General features: G+C 39.0%; 1 protein-coding gene across 7 annotated transcripts in view; it reads left to right on the plus strand.

The window, feature by feature from the left end:
* The window catches only part of LOC126322393 (rho guanine nucleotide exchange factor 7), a 136,980-nt gene that overhangs the window by 16,717 nt on the left and 97,962 nt on the right, over nt 1-22,301 (plus strand). For 3 of the 7 annotated variants that reach the window (XM_049994340.1, XM_049994349.1, XM_049994365.1), the window contains exons 2-5: nt 2,891-3,000; nt 4,488-4,621; nt 4,773-4,899; nt 17,561-17,741. In XM_049994340.1, the coding sequence (XP_049850297.1) occupies nt 4,553-4,621; nt 4,773-4,899; nt 17,561-17,741 (377 nt within the window). In that variant the 5' untranslated portion in view covers nt 2,891-3,000; nt 4,488-4,552. Of the gene's footprint in view, nt 1-2,890; nt 3,001-3,176; nt 3,398-4,487; nt 4,622-4,772; nt 4,900-17,539; nt 17,742-22,301 lie in introns of those variants that run through there. The other 4 variants (XM_049994318.1, XM_049994331.1, XM_049994358.1 and 1 more) reach the window with 2 other exon arrangements.

Raw genomic sequence — 22,301 nt, forward strand, 5'->3', positions numbered from 1 at the left:
CTGTTGCACTACTGAATGCCTTATGGAAGGAATATCTCTGCTGAATGTCTTCTACGCAGAAAATTAGCGCTAAGTTTTTCCAAGAATAATTTCATTGTGCTGTGGGTAGTAGCTCATGACTGAAAGTCGGCAATCTAATTATAGTTTATGGACCCATTTGCAAAAGTTCTACAATTCCTTAGTTTTGAGCTAGTTTAATGATGTTGCAGGGAGCAGGAAAAAGAATGACATTGTTGCATTTACTGCTGCTCTAGATTGGTGGAGCATAATTGCATCAACTTTTGCAGAGTGTCCACTATCAGCGTCTACAAAATTCCTTTCTGTTATCACTTAAAAGTTTTAATGCATTTTCTGCCTCTAAATAGCAAAACTGTTCACAGGAAAAGTATGTAAAAACCTCATAACTTCAGCTAACGCTTCTATAACAAACATATAGCTTCGTCTTATCAGAGTCTGCGACGTCAGTCGATAACAGATTGTTTTTGGTCACGTGACCAGAGCTTCATATTTAATGATTTTTAAACTTTAATTGTATAAAAATAACATATTTTTATGAGAATATTGAATGTTATAAAGAATCAGAAAACAACAATCTGAACCATATTTTTAACAAAGGAAAATAGCCTGTTATCCTGTGATATGGCACATTGTCACCCATAAAAAATCCAACATTGTTTGGCTCACGCACGTGTGTTCGCGCACACACACACACACACACACACACACACACACACACACACACTACTGCAGTTAAGTGGCTGCCTCATAACCCATGCCATTGGGATCTATACTTGCTACACATCCTTCACTCCTGTACTCTCCTTACCTCAGTCTCCACTAATCAACTGACCCTTCTCTTTCCTCTGTCCTGTGTCCCCTCCCAATACACTCATCATTATGCACGACATGTACTTGTCAGACACAATGCAAGTGTGTTGCATCTCTATCCTGCGCATCTGCTGCCTCTCCCTCCTGCATTCTTATCTCACAAATCTGCTGCCTTCCTCCCAGCCATCAACCACCCTCCCTTCCTCTTTTCTCACTCTATCCACTGTACCCAACACAACCGGTCACCCCAGTCCACCTGTCAAACTGCTGTCACAATGTAGCAACTAAGGTGTGTGGGAAGGATCCTAAAGCTAGCGAAGTTTTCATTTCTTTTTGTATGCTTGTCGATGACTCAGTACTTCTGTCTAGTGAGTTGTCTCATACATTCCTAAACTATTTACAATTTTTCAGGTCTTTCCTTCCATATAGGTCACAGAGAGTTGAATGTGTACAGTTTTGAAATTCCCGTGTTGTGTGACCTGCCGAAATTGTTAGGTAGGAAATTTTTAGTGTGGTATCAGGGTACCAGACTCATCCTTTTTTCTGAGAGAGGTGAGGTAGTGGTTATTGCAGTGGACTTGAATTTACCAGTACGGTGGTTCAAATCCTCATTCTGCCTTCCAGATGTAAGGTTTCTTTCTTAAACTGCTTGAGGCAAAGGCTGAGACAGTTTGTTGGAAAAGGACATGTCTGATTTCCTTCCCCATTCTTCTCCAATCTAAGCAAACACTCTGTGATTATTACAAAATGAATTGACTAATATTATGTCATAAAAATAAGTGAAAGATTGATACCCCACAAAATGGAGTGATCCCCTGATACATTGTACCTTACATTTTGCCGAACTTGTTATAAGAATCTTGAAACTCTTACACTCACTTCCCAACACATCTGCACCTCAGTGGTTTTCGATGCTTACACTAAGAATCAGTTTCAGCTGAACTGTGATGTTAAACACACACACACACACACACACACACACACACACACACACACACACCCCTATGTATGGTTCAGACTGCTTATGTGTTCTGGTGCAAAGATATTCAACAAGCTCCCATCTAACAAAAAGCAATTAATTGAGGACCCTAACATTTCAGAGGAAAATTAAAAACGTATCTCACTAGCCACTCTTTCTACAAATAATTGGGATATCTAGACTCAGGGATCAAAAAGTCCAGTTAACTACATGGGTACTACCAGTCTTCATGGCAAAGTTTTGTGAAAAGTGGTAATATACTGTTAATAGGACTCAACATTTACTGTGTGTTTGTTACATATTTGAATAATTCTTTTATGAAAATTATGTGGAATGAGTCAGTTTACAAACTGTGTATCCATGATTAGTGTTAACGTTAATGAACACATTATCTTTTAGCCTTACTTCTGCTACTACTCTTAAAAACAAGCTTTGTTTTATTAAAAAGGATACCAGTAGCAGATACACAGCACTATCTAGCACAACTGTTGAGGCAGCAACATTTGTCAAAGTATCAGCTCTCTTTCTAAACTGCTTGATTAAATGTAGCTTACATAAGCACAAAGAGCACTGAGCAGTACTGTGATAGTTTATTGTTAGTATAATAACACAGATTAAGCTTCAACAATTTCCTTTTTATTGTTAACGTGTACCTTGACTCGTTCCACGTTGCTGAAGGTTTTGCTAGTTGTTGGGATATATGAGACACAATGAATGGATGAATAAATGAATTGTACATTATACTCTCACAGTGTAATGCATCATATTGCAAAATCTTAATCTGAGATCTGTGACCATTTTCTTTCACTTTTCTGAACGCAGCACATCACTCATTATGGACTCACACTGACTCAGTTTATCAGACAGACATATAGGAAGACAGCAATATAATCTTGGTTTTGACATCATCCATTGTGTGTAAAAACTATAACATTTGTTAAATTTAGACAACTTCAAAAGACATCCCAAAGTAACATACATGTACATATTTAATCTGAGCAAGAAAGTAAGCACTGCTTTATCTTACTTCCACAGATATGATATGTTTTGCAGCTGTAGTTAACCTTTATTTTAAATTTTCAGTATTTTCAGGAAGGGTGATGGAATTGAAAATGCTGTAAACACTGTGAAAAGAACTGTGAAAGAAGCAGCTGCATTGCCACTACCACAATTTTCCAATTTAAATAAATCAAGTAAGTACTGCATCTCTTTCCCATTATTCACATTTGGTCTCAAGGAGCAGCTGAATGATTGTTAAATGGAGGTAAAAGCATCTGTTTGCAATTTATAGAAAACTGATTTACACATAATGAACCTTCCACTCCATAGTGAAGAGAGCACTGTTTTCAAACTTCCAGATTGGTTAACATAGTGTGCCAGACTAAGGTGGAATCCAAATACATGTCTTAGCCCAAATCTGGCACAAAGTTTAATGTGCCAAAAAGTTGAATGAGAGTTCGTACTGTACTGAAGAGTGAAAGTTTCAGTTTGGACAGTGGTGGCTGTTTGTAATACATTTCTCTATAGTATTCAGCCCCAGGGATGCTAGTTTGGCAAGATATGCGGAAGAATTTCTGTGGAGACTGAAAAGTAAGGGAGAAGTACTCATAGTTAAATCAAATATTGTCCTCAGATCTCAGCCCAGTTCACAGTTTTAATCTGTCAGGAAGTTTCGGCTAATATGTTGTGTATAAGGTTCTGTTTCTTTCTACTCATGGAATAGAGATAGTGTTGATCAGCAAACAAACATGTGGGAACTCACCCCACCCCCTCTTCACTCCCCCTCCATCCTCATCCCCCACTTCCTCCTTGTTGCCCTTCCCACTCCTTACTCCTTGCTCCCTACACCTCACTCCCTCAGTCTCACCCTTCCCACTCCCACACTCCCACCATGTCACCTTTCTCACTCCCCCCTGCTCCTTAGCCTTCCATCTCCACCATCTCTCTAACCCCAGTTTGCCCCCTTCCTTCCTCCTTCCTCCTTCTTCCAGTCTTTTTCTCCTTTTCCGACACTGCAGCATGCAGTGGTCTTGACCCACATACATATGTAGTTTGTTATTAATTTTTTCTAAATTGCTATCTGCTAATTAACATGTTATGATGTAAAACCAGCTATGTATCATTCCTCAGTATTTAGAAATTTGACTCAAACATAGATTTACTGTATACATCCTATTCAGTTTTTTTAATGTGACTGCAGGTGATTTATATCCATTGAGCACATCAGTTTTGTGGGACAGTGTTCTGAAATATCAAATACTAATGGAAAATATATTTAAGTTATCAGTAATGATTAATAATAAGATAATTATTAAATGAGACAGAATAAAACAAACATTCAACTGTTTTTGTTTCACTTCAACCTTGAGATATGATTGGAAGTGAAAGGCTTCTTGACCAAGGCAAACATGAAGTGTGTTTGTAATGGGTGTGATGCCGTCCGTTGGCTGCCAGCCAGCACTGACAGGCCCTCTGTGAGAAGGTGCCAAGAATTCCTTAATGTTTCAGAACTGTGTACAGGGCCAGAAGCTGGAACAGATTGTGGAAGCTTCTGTAGTACCCATTTTTTTATTTTTAAATTATGTATTGTATGTTATTGTTAATAGTTTCTCCTGTTCATGTTTGTGCTTTCCATTTCAATATATATTCCAAATGATGATGAATAATATTTTTGTGACAGGAGTCAACACAGTTTTTGTCTGAGGTGATCCATGTTCCACTGGTATGTTGTGAATTTCATCCACCATGACTTCAGACAGCAGTGTGTGTTTGGTGCAGGCTGTCTACTCTTTCAAAGGCAAGAACAATGATGAGGTAATTTATTTATTAATGCAGAACTTGAAATTATTTGCCCATACTTTATTTGCAGCAGCTGTAATGTGTATTATTTATCCTCTGACAGATTTATGGAAAGTATATTCAGAACTGTTTCATATTGTTAAATGATGTGTAATTTTGTTTTTAGCTTTGCTTCAAGAAAGGGGACATTATAACAGTCACCCAGAGAGAGGAAGGAGGATGGTGGGAAGGAACACTAGGGGAGAAGACTGGCTGGTTTCCTTCCAATTATGTGAAGGAGTACACTCCCTTAGGTACAAAGTTATAAAGTTTTAATTTTCACACCTATGCGTTATATTTTTATCGAACTGTTCTTAAAGACTGCAAAATCTTGCATGCATGTACTGAAATTGCATAGTGGCTGTTCATTCATTTTGACAGTAGTAGATTATTTTGTATTGCAGCTCCCTCTCTTCAGTGGCTGCAATCCTGGTTTCATGTACATTAAAAAGAAAAAGATTATGCTTACAACATATGAAAATCACTACTTCGGTGGCAGCAACATTCAATAATAAACACCCAATCTAAAATGCCTGGATCTAAACTATTGACATTAGTAAAGGCTATGTGATACAAAAGTTTTAAAAGAGAGAAAAATATGGAATTCGGTATGTTAAACAACTTAACAACAAATGAAATTCAAGAATTTGATGATGAGGCAGCTGACAATAGTTCGTATCCACAAGACACTTGATTCTACATGTGCGTTTTATCCCTTCGCCCATCTAGATTTGTGGTCTCCTCCTGTGTTCAACCATTTTAGAGTGCAACATTTTTCATTCCTTTTGCCATTACCTGCAAAATGAAAAGTATGTTTTCTGGATGTTGATCTTACTGTCAGTTCACTGATATATTCTCTTTTAATTGTTTTCCTCGGTCTGCATTTGGAGGTCTGATTTGTGTATTTTTAATGTTCTTGGTGGTTTTGTTTACTTCTGATTTTAGCATAAGAATATACCTTTTCCTTCCATTTAACATTCAGTCATGGTGCAATTTTGCTAAGGTTGCTAATGGGAACAAAACAAAAAGGATAACTTAAAAAGTTGCATAATTTTTAGGCAATATTAGTATGATGCAACTGCTGCACATATAAGCAGATGTATCTGGTAATGTGTTTGCGGTGTAGGAAGAAAGTAAGAAAATATAGGATTTAACATCTCATCAGTTGGAAACAACACAAAGTAATAAACAACATGCACCAATGTCTCTGCTAGCAAATTTTATTAGCAGAATGAGAATTTCACTCTGCAGCATTGTGTGCGCTGATATGAAATTTCCGAGTAGATTAAAACAGTGTGCAGGAGAGCTTCTGTGAAGTCTGGAAGGTAGGAGACGAGGTACTGGCAGAAGTAAGGCTGTGAGGACAAGGTGTGTGTCATGCTTGGGTAGCTCAGATGGTAGAGCACTTGCCCGTGAAAGGTAAAGGTCCGAGTTAGAGTCTCGGTCTGGCACACAGTTTTAATCTGCCAAGAAGTTTCAACTTTTATTAGATTTGCAACAATTAATGTGAAGCGATGGGAAGTCCAGTTTGGAATTTTAACAGTATTATGAAAAGGGTAGACTTCTGCTGGCCGCGGTGCCCACACGGTTCTAGGCGCTTCAGTCTGGAACCGCGCGACCGCTAAGGTCGCAGTTTCGAATCCTGCCTCGGGCATGGATGTGTGTGATGTCCTTAGGTTAGTTAGGTTTAAGTAGTTCTAAATTCTAGGGGGCTGATGACCTCAGATGTTAAGTCCCGTAGTGCTCAGAACCATTTGAACCATTTTTGATAGACTTCATAAAAGTGAAATGTTGAGTTGCAAAGAGGCACAATGAAAGGACTGCTACACATTGAGCTTTCTCCCAAAGCCTTCTTCAGAAATGAAACATTCACACAGGCAAGTACACCTCATGCACTTATGACACTGTCTCTGACAATGGTCATGTGTGCGTAATGTGTACTTCCTTGTGTGAATGTATGTATGTATGTTTCCTTTTTGTGGAAGGCTTTGGCCAAAAGCTCAATGTGTAACAGCCTTTTCACTGTGATTGTCTGCAACTCAATGAGTCATCTTTATGGTTAGTAGCAATCTATCCATTATGTAATATTGTTAATGTTAATATGAAATGCATAGTCCATGACATGCTCACCACACAGCTCTATCCTCATTGTCCCAGTAACATCTTGTCCATCTGCAGTGGTGAAGATGGTTGTCTATGGTGCCATGTCTCAAAGTTCACCTTCCCATATTCTCAAGGATTGTGAAGAATCTGTCACCCATTTCTCCATTTGCAGAGTAATTTTCTTCAAAAGGGATGTGAGTTCACAATAAATTGCAAGAACAGGATTCTCATCTTCATCTCCTGCAGTTAATTCGCTCACACTGTTGTTTAAATCCTCAGGATTTGCAGCTTTCACAAACTGTGATAACTGTGCAGCAATTTTGCCAGCATGGCAAAGGGACTAAAAAGATTGCAGAGCAAAAGCAATTGGAATCAGTACATACACCATTCTGTAATACTGATGAGTTATTTATTCCATTGTCAGAGATTTGATATTCGAAAAATCTTGTAAACCATTTATATGAAGGACCAATTACAAAAAGACTTGAACTATATCCATGATGAAAATACGAGAATGTAGACAAAATTTTAAAAGTACAGCATGTATTTTGGCTAGGAGTCGAGTCAATCCCAAGTACATCAAGAGCATTAGCATTGTTGTACATCAGGAACATTACCTCCAGGTGAAGTTGGGTATTGTAGTCAAGTGGTAGACTGTGCGCTTGGGAACAGAGATCATGGGATCTAATTCTGATCACGCCATGTACAAGGGACTTTCAAAAAGTAATGCAGCACTTTTTTCTTGGCCAATTTCTGTTGAAAAATGTGGAATTTGTTGTGGGACATTGTGGAATATTCCTGCTTCAGCCCTTATAGTTTCATGAAGTTCCGATAGGTAGCAGTGCTATACATAGCCTTGAAAATTGTGGCTGTAATGGAGGTGTGTTCCAAGCAGAGAGCTGTCATTGAATTTCTTTTGGCAGAAAACCAGAGCATGACAGATATTCATATGCACTTGCAGAATGGCTATGGAGACTTGGCAGTAAACAAAAGCACATTGACTTGTTGGGTGAGGCATCTGTCATCATCACAATGAGGTCACACAGACCTGTCCAATCTCCTGCGTGCCTGCCGGCTTCACACAGTAGTGACTTCTGTAGTGTTGTAGCATGCAGGCACTCTCATTCAAGGTGACCAACAGAACATAATCAAACACATTGCTCCACATACTGGTCTATCAGTTGGGGTGCTTGAAGGTGTGTGCCTGCTGGATTCCTTGCTGCCTGACAGAAGACCATAAAGAGCAATGAATTGCTTGCATGTTACAAGGCTGATGATGAAAATTTATTGTTGTATTTTTTTCAGTGTCAACATTTTGTTATTGGGGGAACCAGCAACTTCATCAAATTTTGTTAAGTGTTTATTAACAATTCTGTCAACAGTTGAGGTATTAGTTTCAAACCTCATGGTTCATTTTCAAGCCTGGCCTGCAGGACAGTGCCTCATCTTAATAATAAACATCAAAGTGGCAACACGTTCTTCATGAATGTTTGCAGAATTAATGCCACAATCCACACGTGCCTCCTTGATGTTGACTCGGTGAGAGGCATGTCTGGATTGTGGCATTAATTCTGCAAACATTTATGAAGCATGTGTTGCCACTTAGATATTTATTATTAAGATCAGGCACTGTCAGTGCAGCCAGAACCATTCATCATTCCACATTTACCTGCCCAAGCCCGCATGTTACTGACTGCTCCATTCTGTTCTCTGCACCATAAGCAGTCGAGCTCAGCTCTACTGGAAACAGAGTACTCAAGCCATGGTATGCCGTTGAGGTCTGCAGCTTGTTCAGGTACCCAGCTGAGCTCGGATGTCAATAGGGCACTGGCAGAGAAGGTATGATGGGCCACATATGGGCAGAATAGCTTTCTGAATCATCTGCACTCTTCTGAGAATCATGGATGTGTGATATGCTAGGAAGAGGCTGTTCTTGAGCCATTGTCAGCCTGTTTGATGTTGGTTTATACAATTTATCCTTCTTTTTTCACTTCTTTCTGAAACGTTCCTTTGTAAGCCCTTATATGAAACCTGATATCTAATTTTGTAGTTAAGTTTTTGTTACACTTTGATTCATAGTTTTACATGAACTAGAAAAGTTCAACAATCTCTTCACACACCCTACTTTTTATACTCTTCTTCATGTAATATTTTTTGGTGATTTTACACAAGCAAGGTCTTTTGTGGAACAGTTTTATAAGTTTTCGATGTGGTCAATGGTCTGTTCGTACACCATACTGAAAGCAACTAGAACTTGCTGTCACATTCAGGAAAACTCATGGACCCTGTTGCAACATTTGAATAACTGCAGAGCTTCTCCTAATAGTCAGGTCAACAGCAGTGGCATCAGCAAAATCCATAGTCCTGGAGAAGTGTGTAACAATATGCACATGAGATCTGTGACTGTTCATCAAAGGGACAGTGGAATGCTTTCTAGATCTTGCACTGATACTTCCAAAAATAGAAGCACACTACCCACTGCAAGTGCAAGGGATTTACTTCCTCACCCACCAATGATTTCTCACCATGAAAGAAGAATAGTAGACGAATTTTGGCTACACACGATGACAGAATTGCAAGGCTGAAGATAATGAAAGTGCAGGGTACAGCTTCCAGGAGAAACTACAGCATCTTACACTCAAGACCTCTTGAAACTGTGTAAAATAGTGGATCCTAGAATGGAGGAGGAAGATAAGGTTTCACATCTCATGAAGGGTGTTGCTGAGGACATGTATCAAGCCCTATTTCTGAAGGAGGTTTTGACATCAGCCTACTTCATAAAATCGTGACAGTATATCGAGACAATGCATCAAAAAAGAATTACATGCAAGAAGTTTGAACGGCTTACAAACGTTGTATCGATGTCTGTGCTGGAGCAAGCAACTGATTCCAGAAGTGTTCATCAGATAGTGAGAGAGGAAGTTCAGAAGGCACCTGGATTGCACGGCAAGCAAAAAACCGAGATTCTTCTAGAGGTTATAAGGGAGTAAATGAAACAGACAGTGAACCCAATCTCTTGTCCTTCATTTCCCTTTAAAACAGTGAAAAAGTCGAGACCGAGGCGGGTTCTGTTCCTACAATGCCACATGAGGAACCTGTTTTGGCACCATGGAAGACTGACGTCTGGAGGACCCAGGTTAACCAACCAGTATGTTTTCACTGTGGGCGACCGGGACATGTGGTGCACTATTGTTGAGAAAGGCAGCGGATATTTGATGATGCTTGTGCCAGAAGACAGCAGACCGATCTTACCCAACGCCAATTGCGGGACGACGAAGATGAACAAGATGCAGTGGGTGCAGGACGATGTAGGTCACCATCGCCACAAGCTAGCCGCTGGAAAGGACGCTCCCCAACATGCCAATCGAGGTCTCCATCACCGTTAAGAAGCTCCAGCTGATAATGTAGCTGCTGCAACCCGGAAAACTAAAGGGTGCGACCTTCCTCGGAGGTGAGGCCGCTGAAGAGAGAAATCCTCCGCCGTCGATCACTACAAAAATGATAGGAAACTACATTGATATCCTCATGGATGGCCGACCAGCCCAACTTCTTATTGCAGAAAACCGTATTCGTCAACAACGAAACATCTCTGCTGAAGATGACTAATGGGAAATACATAAAACCTACAGGAAGATGTACCATTTGTGTGGGTATAAATGGCAATACACAGCCCTTAGAATTCATCATCTTACAAGAGTGTAGTCATGATGTCATTCTCGGATGGGACTTTTTGAAAGCTTCTTGGGCAATTATAGATTGTGGTTGCTCAAAGATTATGCTAGACGAGATGAGATACTGTGTACAGGAAGATGCGCAACCAAGTGTGTGGAGACTGTGTGATGGATGAAGTGATCATTCCTGCACTCATCGCTAGAAAGGTAACTGTCACATGTCAAGCCATGCATCAACCCATGGATCTTGTAGTGGAATGTAAGAGAAGCATACCATTGAAGAATAACTTTGTCATCCCAGCCTCTGTCGTCTCATTCAAGAATAGATTCGGTGAATTGTGGACACTTAACTTCCATCTAGAACCACAGATCCTTCCAAGACGCATATGCATAGCAAATGCTGAGCCATTAATTGCAGAACAGTTGAGCTTCATAGATACCTCCCATGCCTAGTCAGTGGGTGAAATTAGCACTACCACTATGAGACAAGATCTTCTAGCTCGACTACCATCAGATCTCACTAAGGAACAACAGAAGAAGCCACTTTCCATTCTTCATGACTTCTCCGAATGCTTCAATCCACAGGTGTAGAGCAAATAAGACAAATCAACAGTGAAGCACCAGATTATCACTGAAGACCATTAACAAATAAGCCAGAGAGCATACCATGTGTCAGCAACTGAATGTCGAATAATTCGTGACAAGGTAGAGAAAATGATGAAGAATGACATCATTCGGTCTTCGCAGTGCCCATGGTCGTCACCAGTGGTCCTCGTTAGGAAGGAGGATGGCAGTTGGCGCTTTTGTGTTGATTACAGGAAGCTTAATAAGATAACTAAGAAGGATGTTTACCCTCTTCCACAAACTGACGATACACTAGATTGTCTGAAGGGGCTAAGTTTTTCCCACTCATGGACATGTACTCGGGATACTGGCAAATCGGAGTAGATGAGGCTGATCATGAGGAAACTGCATTCAACACCCCTGAGTATCTGTACGAGTTCAAGGTAATGCCGTTTGGCTTGTGTATCACACCAGCAACTTTTGAATGAATGATGGATAATCTTCTAAGTCACCTGACGTGGACAATGTGTCTTTGTTATTTAGATGACATTATAGTGTTCTCAGAGACACGTATAAAGACTGAGTGAGGGCCGTTCTTAAGTGTCTCCAACAAGGTGGACTGAAACTTAATCCAAGAAAGTGTCTCTTTGGAGCAAAATAAATCAAATTGCTTGTACACCTTGTGTCAAACAAAGGTGTGTGGCCAGACCCAGAAAAGGTGAGATCTATAACGGAATTTCCTATTCCTAAAAGTATTAGAGAAGTGAGAAGCTTCCTCGGATTATGTTCTTATTACTGTCATTTTACCAAATACTTTTGTATCAAAGCCAGGCCACTCCAAGAGGTGTTAAAAGCCAATGCTAAATTTATCTGAGGTGATGCTCACCAAGATTCTTTTGATGTGCTGTGAAAAGCTCTGATGACTGACCCTGTACTTGGTCTGTATGATGAGAGAGCTTCTACAGAACTACACACAGATGCCTGCAGGTATGGGATCGGTGCTGTTCTGGTGCAAATTTTGGAAGGAAAAGAGAACGTTATAGCCTATGCTTCTAGGACACTTACTAAAGCTGAGAGAAACTACTCAACTACAGAAAGAGAATGTCTTGCTGTGATCTGGGCCATGTGCAAATTTTGACAGTATATCTATGGGAGGCCATTCACAGTTGTTACAGACCATTGTTCACTTTGTTGATTGACAGGTCAACAGGACGACTTCCCAGGTGGGCACTACGTCTTCGTGAGTATGACATTACCATAGTGTACAAAAGTGGAAGAAAACACCAAGATGCCGACTCTCTCAAGAAACCCTGTGTAAGACCATCAAGATTTTGATGATGATAGTGACTGCCTCGCTGCACTCCAGGATCTCTTTGCTGGGCAGGAGGAGGACACCAAGATATCTCTCATTATGCCTGCCTTAAAACATCAGAGAATGTGAAAGGAGAATTTAACATAGTTGTTGGATTACTTTGAAAGAAAACCTTGATCCATTTGGAAAGAGTTGGCTTCCAGTGATTCCTAAACACATGCACTTAATGTTCCACAGACATTCCATGACGCACCTGAGGCTGGACATTTAGGATTTATTAAGACATACGATAGAATCCACAAGAGATTTTTCTTGCAAGGTTTATTTAGGAGTGTCCATTACTGTGTGTCGCACTGTCGAGAGTGCAAGAGGAGAAAGGCAGTTTCTCAGAAATAACTTGGCTGACTCATACCAATTCCACCAGCCGATACGCCTTTCCAACATGTTGGCATTGACCTCCTCGGACAATTTCCAATGTCTGCTAGTGGCAGTTGATGGATTATTGTTTGCACAGGTTATCTGACACACTATGCCATTACAAAAGCCGTGAAAACAGCTGAAGCATCTGAGGTAGCCATATTCATTGTGGAAGACATTGTATTAAACCACGGTCTCCCAAGGTCGTTAATTACGGATTGAGGGAAGGTTTTTCAATCAAATCTTGTGATAGAAAAACTGTCGGTGCAACATTACTCATCACATGACAACTGCCAACCATCCGTTAACTAACGGGTTTACTGAACGCCTCAATAAGACCGTGGCTGACATACTATCAATGATCGTCAATGTTGAGCAGAGAAACTGGGGTGAGGTGCTACCTTTCGTGACGTTTGACTACAACACCGCCAAACAAGACACCACAGGATTTGCGCCATTTTTCCTGGTGCATCGGCGTGAGGTGACTATGATGATGGACACTGTGTTTCTGTTACATCCTGATGATGTGGATCCTTTCGTCTTTCCCTCTCCTTCCTGAAGAAGCAACCATCGGTTGCGAAAGCTAGTAATCCTGTGTGTGTGTTTGTGTGTTTTGTTCTTGTGCCTGTCTGCCGGCGTTTTCCCGCTTGGTAAGTCTTGGAATCTTTGTTTTTAATATATTTTTCCCGTGTGGAAGTTTCTTTCTATTTCATTTATAATATTGAGTATATTATGAAATATGTTTTGGTGCAGTGTGTGTAACTGCTTTCCACTGCCAATCTGCATTTAGAGTGATACAATTGGAAGATCCCATCCATGTCAAGGATCAGCTAGTTGTAATTTTTGTCTCTTTGTCATTATTTTGGAATTCTGAGGAATTGCTGGGAGTTGTGAGAAAGAATGTGCACTCTTGATAGTGATAAGGGAACTTATTGATTGTTGTACATACTTCTCAGCTCCAGCAACGATGCAGCATGATTCTGATGTGACAAAATAAATTTCCAATGTTTGGGCTGTCAGCGTTTCAGTGACAATTTACTATGAAACAAGGATTTTCTTATAAAACTGGATTGGTTGACCCGTAGAAGATGTGAGCTACCTTATTTAGACCTTTGGATGCTACAATTTATATATGTGCAATTTAAAGATGTGTGAAACTCGCACAGTGATTGCATTGTGTACTGAAGTAGAAATCTTGGAAACTATCTGAGAAATAATGCTTTCTTTGTAGTGGAAAGGATTTTGTTGTTGCTTTTATTATTGTATGAACAAAGACATTTTCCTTCTTTGCACTGTTTTTAATGCAAGGGGTGTGACTGAGACATAGGAAACAAGGGTTATTTGATGAAATGTTCATCCATATATTTGTGATAGTTTTACAATCCTGTGCTTAGTGACCCAGTTGCTCAAAAAACACACACAATATACCTTTGATTTTCTGATGCACTTGCCCTCTGGAAATGCTGAATATGAAATGCAGCCACAGAAGGCGCGGAACTCAGGGAACTATATTCTACTTTGATTTTCTGTGCAGTGTCAGATTCACTTCAGCAAAGAACTCCATTAACTTCAAAATATTGCCTCCTATGGTTGTTCCTAGTGTGTTTTAATTAGTGAACACTTGCATTTCTTGTCAAGGAATATGCATAGTATCTTTGGTACAATTATATGCTCTTAAATATAAACATTTTCTCCCAGCTACTGAAGGGCCTGAATATGTTGGTTGCAGCCTATGACTGTGGAGTTTGGGATTCCCAGTGAGGCAATTTAAATTGTTTTTATTCTATTGGGATAAGCAATATGAGCTTGGACTATGTAATTTTAATCTCCATCAATAGAGCTTGATGCATCACAGATGCTGCCAACAAGCATTTTCACTTCTCTCTTGAGCTTTCTGTCATCGTCTTCTTACTGGTTTGATACGGTCCAGTGTGATTCCCTATTTCGTGCCAACCTCTTCGTTCCAGAGTAGTGCTTGCAACCAACTCCTCAATTATTTGCTGGATATATTATATCCTATCTTCTCTTACAATTTTTATCCCCTAAAACTCCCTCTAGAACCATTGAAGCTCTTCCCTGGTGTCTTAACAGATATTGTATCATCCTGTCCCTTCTTCTTGACAGTGTTCTCCGTATGTTCCTGTTCTAACCAATTCTGTGTAGAACCTCCTCATTCCTTATCTTATCGGTCCACTTAATTTTAAACATCCTTCTGTGGCACCACATCTGAAATGCTTAGCTTCTCTCCTTTTACAGTTCTTCCACAGCCCATGATTCATTTCCATACAATACTGTATTCCAAACACACATTCTCAGAAATTTATTCTGCGAATTAAGGCCAATATTTGATACTAGTAGACTTGTTTTGGCTGGGAAAACCCTCTTTGCCTATGTTAGTCTGCTTTGTGTGTTCTCCTTGCTACATCTGTCTTGGGTTATTTTGCTCCCAAGATATCAAAACACCTTCACTTCATTTACTTCTGGGTAACAAATTTTGTTGTTAAGATTTTCAGTATTCTCATTTATGCTGCTGTTCATTATTTTTGTTTTTCTTCGGTTTTCCCTCAATTCATGTTCTGTGCTCATTAGACAGTTCATTGAATTCAGTGTCTTGTAAGTGTTGGTTCCATTACCAAGTGCCTCTCTGGAGCCATTACCTTTTCTAAAGGCAAAGTGATCATCATCTAATAGGTCCTCTATTTTCTTTTCCATAATGTCATTCTTGTTAGTAACTTCGATGTATGAACTGTTAAGCTGATTGTACAATAGTTTTTCCTCTTATCTGCCCTTGTTATCTTTGGGATTGTATAGATGATGATATTCTGAAGGCTGATGGTATATTTCCAGTTTCATAAATTGTACATTTCAATTTGAATAGTCATTTGGTTGCCACTTCCCTCAACAATTTTAGACATTTTGAAGGAATGTTATCAATGTCTTTAACTTTATTTGATCTCAAGTCACAACTTACGGGTCTGTTAGGGGTACAGTGACACCTGCACATTGTAAGGTCCTGCTTGTGCAACGTGTGATTCCAGCTTTTGCAAGAATGTAACTGTGTCCATACCACCATTTTCAGAAGATGGCACGACATCACACATCACTTGCCAGGTGATATAATTGCATTGGGAAACCTTCAGTATTTACCATATCATCTCTAGGCATTTTAAAGATGCGTGGCCTTCCAGATCCCTCAACCTAAATTCAGGTGATGTGTGGCTGTGGGGATATCTGAAAGATCATGTCTATCAGGGATGTATCCAGATTCTTCTTGATCAGAAGGGTGGCATACTTTGACATATCGCTCCAACTGTCAATCGTGCCATATTTAAGATGCACTATGTTGCTGTGTTGGAAGGCTATAGTGAACACATGCTGTTACTTGTGATCTTATCGTAATAAATGAGCCAGAACCACCATTATCATATGTTTGACCTTTTCTCTCCTTTTCCTGCTCCCACACTAAGTTCTGGCATTCGGGAGGATAATGGTTCAAATCTGCATTGGCCATCCTGAGTTAGGTTTTCCATGATTTCCCTAAATCGGTTCAGGCAAATACTGGGATGGTTCCTTTGAAAGGGCATGATACTAAGTACAGAGGCTTTCATGTAGATATGGTATGCATGGAATATTGGGCCAAGAAGGAACATACAGGCACTGCAAGTGTTAGTCTCAGTGCATGCAAACTGGTTATATATCGGTTGTCTCCACTTGCGGCACTGCACAACTAGATGCTGTGGCTCCAACATCACCATCGTGCCGTTAAGTCCTTCAGACTTAAAAATTGCATAGATCCTAGATCCGTTAGGTCATTGCTGTAATTCGCTGGCAAAAGAGTGACAGTTAATAGTACTTTTATATTATTGTATATGAGGTGGTTACTAGGAACTTGAAGCTCATTTACATCTTCTTTAATGAAGTTTTTAAAGTAATTTTATAGTCATACTTGCTCTGTATTCATTGCATATAACAGTACAGCTTAAAAGTGACCAGTGTGACTTCCACAACCAAACCACCTATGTTTCCAACTTCATTGTTTGTTTATTGAATGAACTCATAATATTTGACACTAATTTTCTTCCAATCCCAAAGGCATTGGAGGGGATGTGACTCAATTTTGTTCCTTATCTGCTCCAATGTCCTTAATACACTTCAGTCAGCACACCGTTTTCCCAGACTTGGCAAATAAGAATTGCTAGAATATGCATTTTTCTATTTAATCTTTTTAGTGAAGGGCAAGCAAGTGAAGTATGCTGTGAGATGGACAGTGTGAAGATCTTATACACCATCTAATACAAATATAAAGGACGAAGGCCACTTTTAAACTACTGTATTGATCTCTACTGCATATTACTTGATTGTTGAGGATAAAAGTAAGATGTTATTAGTGAAATGGATATTTATGTGTAGAATACTGTACATGTTGAGATTCATTTGTTGAATATTGTATATATACGAGCATCCATGAACTGAGCAAAAAGAAACAGCATTTGTGAAACAATAAAAAAGGAAGGAAAAATCAACCCTTTATGTGGTTACTGAGTTATGTGAAACTTCGGGAAGAAGGACAACTATATATTTCATTAAAAAACTTAAAAAAATATACCAGCAATATTAAGGTCACTTAATAATGAAAGCTTGTGTAAACTTACCGTGGTAATGAGTTATTTTTGGTTAAATTATCTAATAACTGACTTTTTATTATGAGAGGTGAAAGGTGGCTTACATCTATCCATCAATGTTCAGTTTAAACATTTAAGAAACAGTCATACTGATGTTTTATTGTATTTCAACTGTTTGCTTCACAGCCAAGAAAATGCCTTGTAGGCACATTATTCACTGTTACAGAGAGTGGTGCTTCAGGAACTACGAAGATCTCACCAGTGAAACTCCCTCCAGATATTGCAGCGCAACAGAAAGCATACAGAAATCTGGTTTTGAAGGACCTTATTGAATCTGAGAAAGCCCATGTAGCAGAGCTGCAGACTTTGTTGAAAAACTTCCTCAGTCCCCTGGAGAAGTCGGACATGTAAGTGAATATTACTAAATGTTTTAACTTTCTTGCTGAGGAACAATACTTGAGTCACTACATTTTCTTTTATAACTGTTTTTAGAAGCATTAACTGTTTTGCAAACTATCCTCATTCCAGTCCCAGAGTACGTAAATCTATGCATATTAATAAAATAAACTCCCCTGGTGCGTTTTCTGTCTGCTTGTGAAGGCTAACCTCAGGAACTGCTGTAATGATTTTGATATGATTTTTGCTAATAAGTAGGCTAATTCATGAGGAATGTTAGTGTGTATAATTTATAAGTATTACGGGAAAATTGACTGAACAATGATGAAAGTCCCCTACCACTTTTCTCTGCCTAGATGTGAAGGCTAATCTCTGAAACTACTGTAAGGATTTGATGCAATTTTCACTTACGGATGGAGTAATTCATGAGGCAGGTTTGTGTTTACAATTTGTTATTGCAATGCCAGACAAGTTGTCCAGTCATCGGTACTTAATGCTACCAATGCAGAGCTGGAGAACTTCACTAGTAACAGTTAAATTTGTAAAGGTATTTTCAGATTTTGCAGCAAAGTTCATTTTTCTGTTATTTTTGGAGAACTTTCCTGTCTCAAGCTCTGTTAAGTTCAGTTTATTCAATTGCTTTTACTTTTTTCCGAGAGAGAGGATTTTCAACTCTGAAACTTTTATGAGCATTTCACTTGTGGGGATGTGTCAGTATATTGTACGTACCAGACATTGTCATTGAATTGTAATTTCTTTCATTACATTTTTCTTTGTCTATTTGTGGTATGAAATTAATCACAGTACCACATGTTTTCAGCTTTTATAACTTTTTGTCCCTAATTATTGTAAATCTTTCTAACTGTCCTTTCAAGTCTGAGCATGGAAGTTGTCCTTCTTACTTCCACAGATATAATGATTGCAGTATCCTCTGACATGAAGCACTATGTGACAATATTGGAATTTTTGGTGTGATACACACACATGTAACAAAAACAGGACGAATAGAGCCAGTACAGTCATAACACACATGAATTTGCCAAGGTGAATTTTATATCACTATTTTGAAGGTATTATAATAGTGTTCTAAATTAAAGTAGCACAATATTTTTGTGCTGCATCTAATGCAAGAGCTTTGTAGTAATAAATGTATTATCTAAACACTGAAAAGAGTAAAGGTAATCTCTCACTGTACTGAGTTGTAAACAAGCACATAAACACACTCCTTTCAAAGCTTACTTGGTTGAGCAGTGAGCTGTAGCGATTAGTTTGGCCTGAAATTCATAAATTGCTTGTTCTAATCCATCTCACAGAAATGTTATCTGAAGATGGATGATAGTGTCAGTGAGACTGAGGAACAATTGAAATTACTACAATTAAAAAGGTCCCAGGGCTTGATGGTATCCCTGTCACATTCTATACACATTTTTCAACAGCATTAGCCTCTTTCTTAGCCATGATATGCTTTAGATCACTTAAACAAAAAAACTATGGGAAAAACCAAGCAGTTAAAACTGATTCCGGTATTTTAGTTCAGACTGATCAGTATTTTTTAGTCTTTATTTAGTCTCGGTTGTAACAGTTTTTTTATCAGTAACTGGGTAAAAAAAGGCATATCAATTTGCCATAGCACCATTGCTCAAATTAATTGGTTTTTAAATACAACTATTTTTGAAATGCAAGTAATGTTTATTTATAAATTTTATATTGGTTTGAAATACTGGACTGTTATGCAGGGTGTTTGGAAATTCCCATTACAAACTTCTAAGACTTGTAGAGGGGGGTGAGTAGATAATATTTTGAATTGGAACCCATGTCCGGAAACATACCATTTCCGTGGTTCAACCATTTGAAAACATGTTGATAATGCAACCACTTTTACAAATAATTGATTAGGCGTGATCTAGTGCATCACTTGTTTTACAGTTCAACTCATTAATAGCCAAAGAAATTGCTCCTGTACTCGTTGATGGGTTCTCTTCCATGTAATGCAGTATGACCTCTTCCAATTCAGGTGTGTGACATCTTCTTGGAGCATCACAGTCATGCCTGTTGACGGTGAAGGTACCCCTTCTCGAAGTCATTGCATAATTGTAGTGAAAAGGGTATGCAGTGTAGTCGGACATTATGGAGAATGATCTGGATAATGACAGTGAGCAGCTCTTTCATTACAGTGAGTTTTGTCATTCAGAAAGATCATGTTGGTGTATTCTGCAAGTGTGTACGCAACCGTGTTGCTCTAAAACTCACAGACACCGAAATGAGGCCCAAAACAGGTCAGAGTGGTAAGAAGACATCAAATGGCATCAGCTGATCTAACGTAACCATGTCCCACCGTGACTACCGTATTTACTCGAATCTAAGCCGTACTTTTTTCCGGTTTTTGTAATCCAAAAAACCGCCTGCAGCTTATAATCGAGTGCAAAGTAAGCAGAAGTTCTGAAAAATGTAGGTAGGTGCCGCCACAACTAACTTATGCCATCGAATATATGTAGCACTACACAGGCATGCTTTGCAGACACAAAGATAAATATTGGCGCCAAAAGCTCAGCATCAGTAAATAAATTAAGAAAAAAGGTGGAAGACGAGTTTTTTTCTCCTCCCCGAGTCTCGACCACTGCAATTTCATACATTATCCAACGAAGTAAATACAAATTCCTTATTGTTCAACTTCGAGTGTAGCAGTATTTCAATGTACTATGAAAATCCGACTGGTAAGACTGTTTGGGATGTTTGTCAAAATGGCCAACTCTACGTTCTGAATTTTTTCCTACCTGTGAGAAGAGATGGAACGTTTATGAATTGTGAATCACATGCAGTATTCTCTTCACCATGAGAATAATACGAATATAAACATTTTGCCATGTGTTCTTTCTTGTTTGCTGCTATATAATTTAAATCCAGTCTGCCTAATAAACTATGAAACTAGAGTGAGACAACAGCAGATGCGGAAGAATATACATATCATGTCATGTTTATATTCGTATTATTCTTATGCCTAACAGGGATACAGTCAGAAATGAAGCACGGCAATTGACTAGATTTTTAAATCTAGGATGACTTTAATTTCTGTGCAGAATGTAATGCACTAAAGAGGCGTCTGCAAAGATTTTCAAACAGAGAAAATTTTTCTATAGACTCTCATCCAGAACATCTTCTGTCATAGGCAGTCTATTATATGGTTCTTGTTGATCATTAGCAAAGAAAGCAGCAGTTTAAGTAACAACAAATAGCAGTCTCTTGCCATTGTTTCGCTAATGAGATTCTTCTTCTTTTTTTTTTTAAATTGTAAGCAGCGGTAGCGTGCACAAAAGCAAGCCATGCTGTGAGCGGCGACAGGCCGTAAACACTCATTATCAGAATGCGACAAATAACTGTACAGTAATGCATTTTCAACTTAGAATGACATAAACACCTATAACAAAGAGAACGGCACTTATCAGATCAAAGCAAAATAAACAATCTATTCAAACCAGATGAAACACGTGAAAAAGGAAGGGTACCCGTATAAATATGGACGGAGTGCCTGACGCATAGCAATGGCTATGTGGTAAAGCTTAACTGCTAAGCTTACCTCTCAAATGAAACTACTAGGGCTGTATTGTCATTCATTCGACCTAAATTGTCTCTCATATTACAGTGGACCATCTTTGTTTCAATTTGGAGGTGCGGCCTAAAACTTTTCTCACCCCTTGAATTTTGAGTCTCAAATTTCAGGTGCAGCTTAGATTTGACAAATTTTTTTTTCCCTTGATTTTGAGTCTCATTTTTCAGGTGCGGCTTAGATTCGAGTGCGGCTTAGATTCGAGTAAATACGGTACCCTGTTTAATACCTACCTAGCAAACATGTTTTCAAATGGCTGTAGCATGAAAACAGAACATTTCCAGATGAGGCTTCCTGTTCAGAATATTATGTACCCACTCACCTCTACAAGTTTTAGAAGTTTGTAGTGGGAACTTCCAAATACCCTGTGAAAACCACTTATCACTAATTTAATAACAACACACATAGCTAGAAGCTAGTAACAAACATAAGAAATAAGAATTGATACATTGTTGCAGGCACAATAATGTAGCTACTGCCATGTGGCATGACCCATGTAATGGTAGACGTTTATACGCAGTGTGCGAGACTTATCTTCATCTGTTGTATGTGGTAGTTTCTTACTGTCGGGGGCACCATCACTAGTTTGGAAGTATTTTATGAAGTCAGGTGGCAGTGAAGTACAATGTTCCATTTGCTTTGAAAGATTAAAAATGGGAGGATGCACAATAAACTTTGGACATTATATACGCAGAAAACACCAACAGTGTTCCTTTGAAGAAAATATAAATGTGATTGCCATACCTGTAATTTCATTGAGATGCTATAATTTGGGATGATAGCTGAACCTCTAGTTTCGTGACTGCTTCAGGGTGAAAAACTGACACCATCCAAAATTCACCTTCGTATTCTTTGCTGGAGACAGTGATTTCTGCCATTGCCTCAACCTCCTAGCAATCGTGAACTCCTACTCCTTAACCCTCATTAGAATCTTTCATTTCTTGTTTCAAATCTATGTTTATTAATG

Source organism: Schistocerca gregaria, chromosome 2 (genome assembly GCF_023897955.1).
Source record: "Schistocerca gregaria isolate iqSchGreg1 chromosome 2, iqSchGreg1.2, whole genome shotgun sequence".
Classification (NCBI taxonomy): domain Eukaryota; kingdom Metazoa; phylum Arthropoda; class Insecta; order Orthoptera; family Acrididae; genus Schistocerca; species Schistocerca gregaria.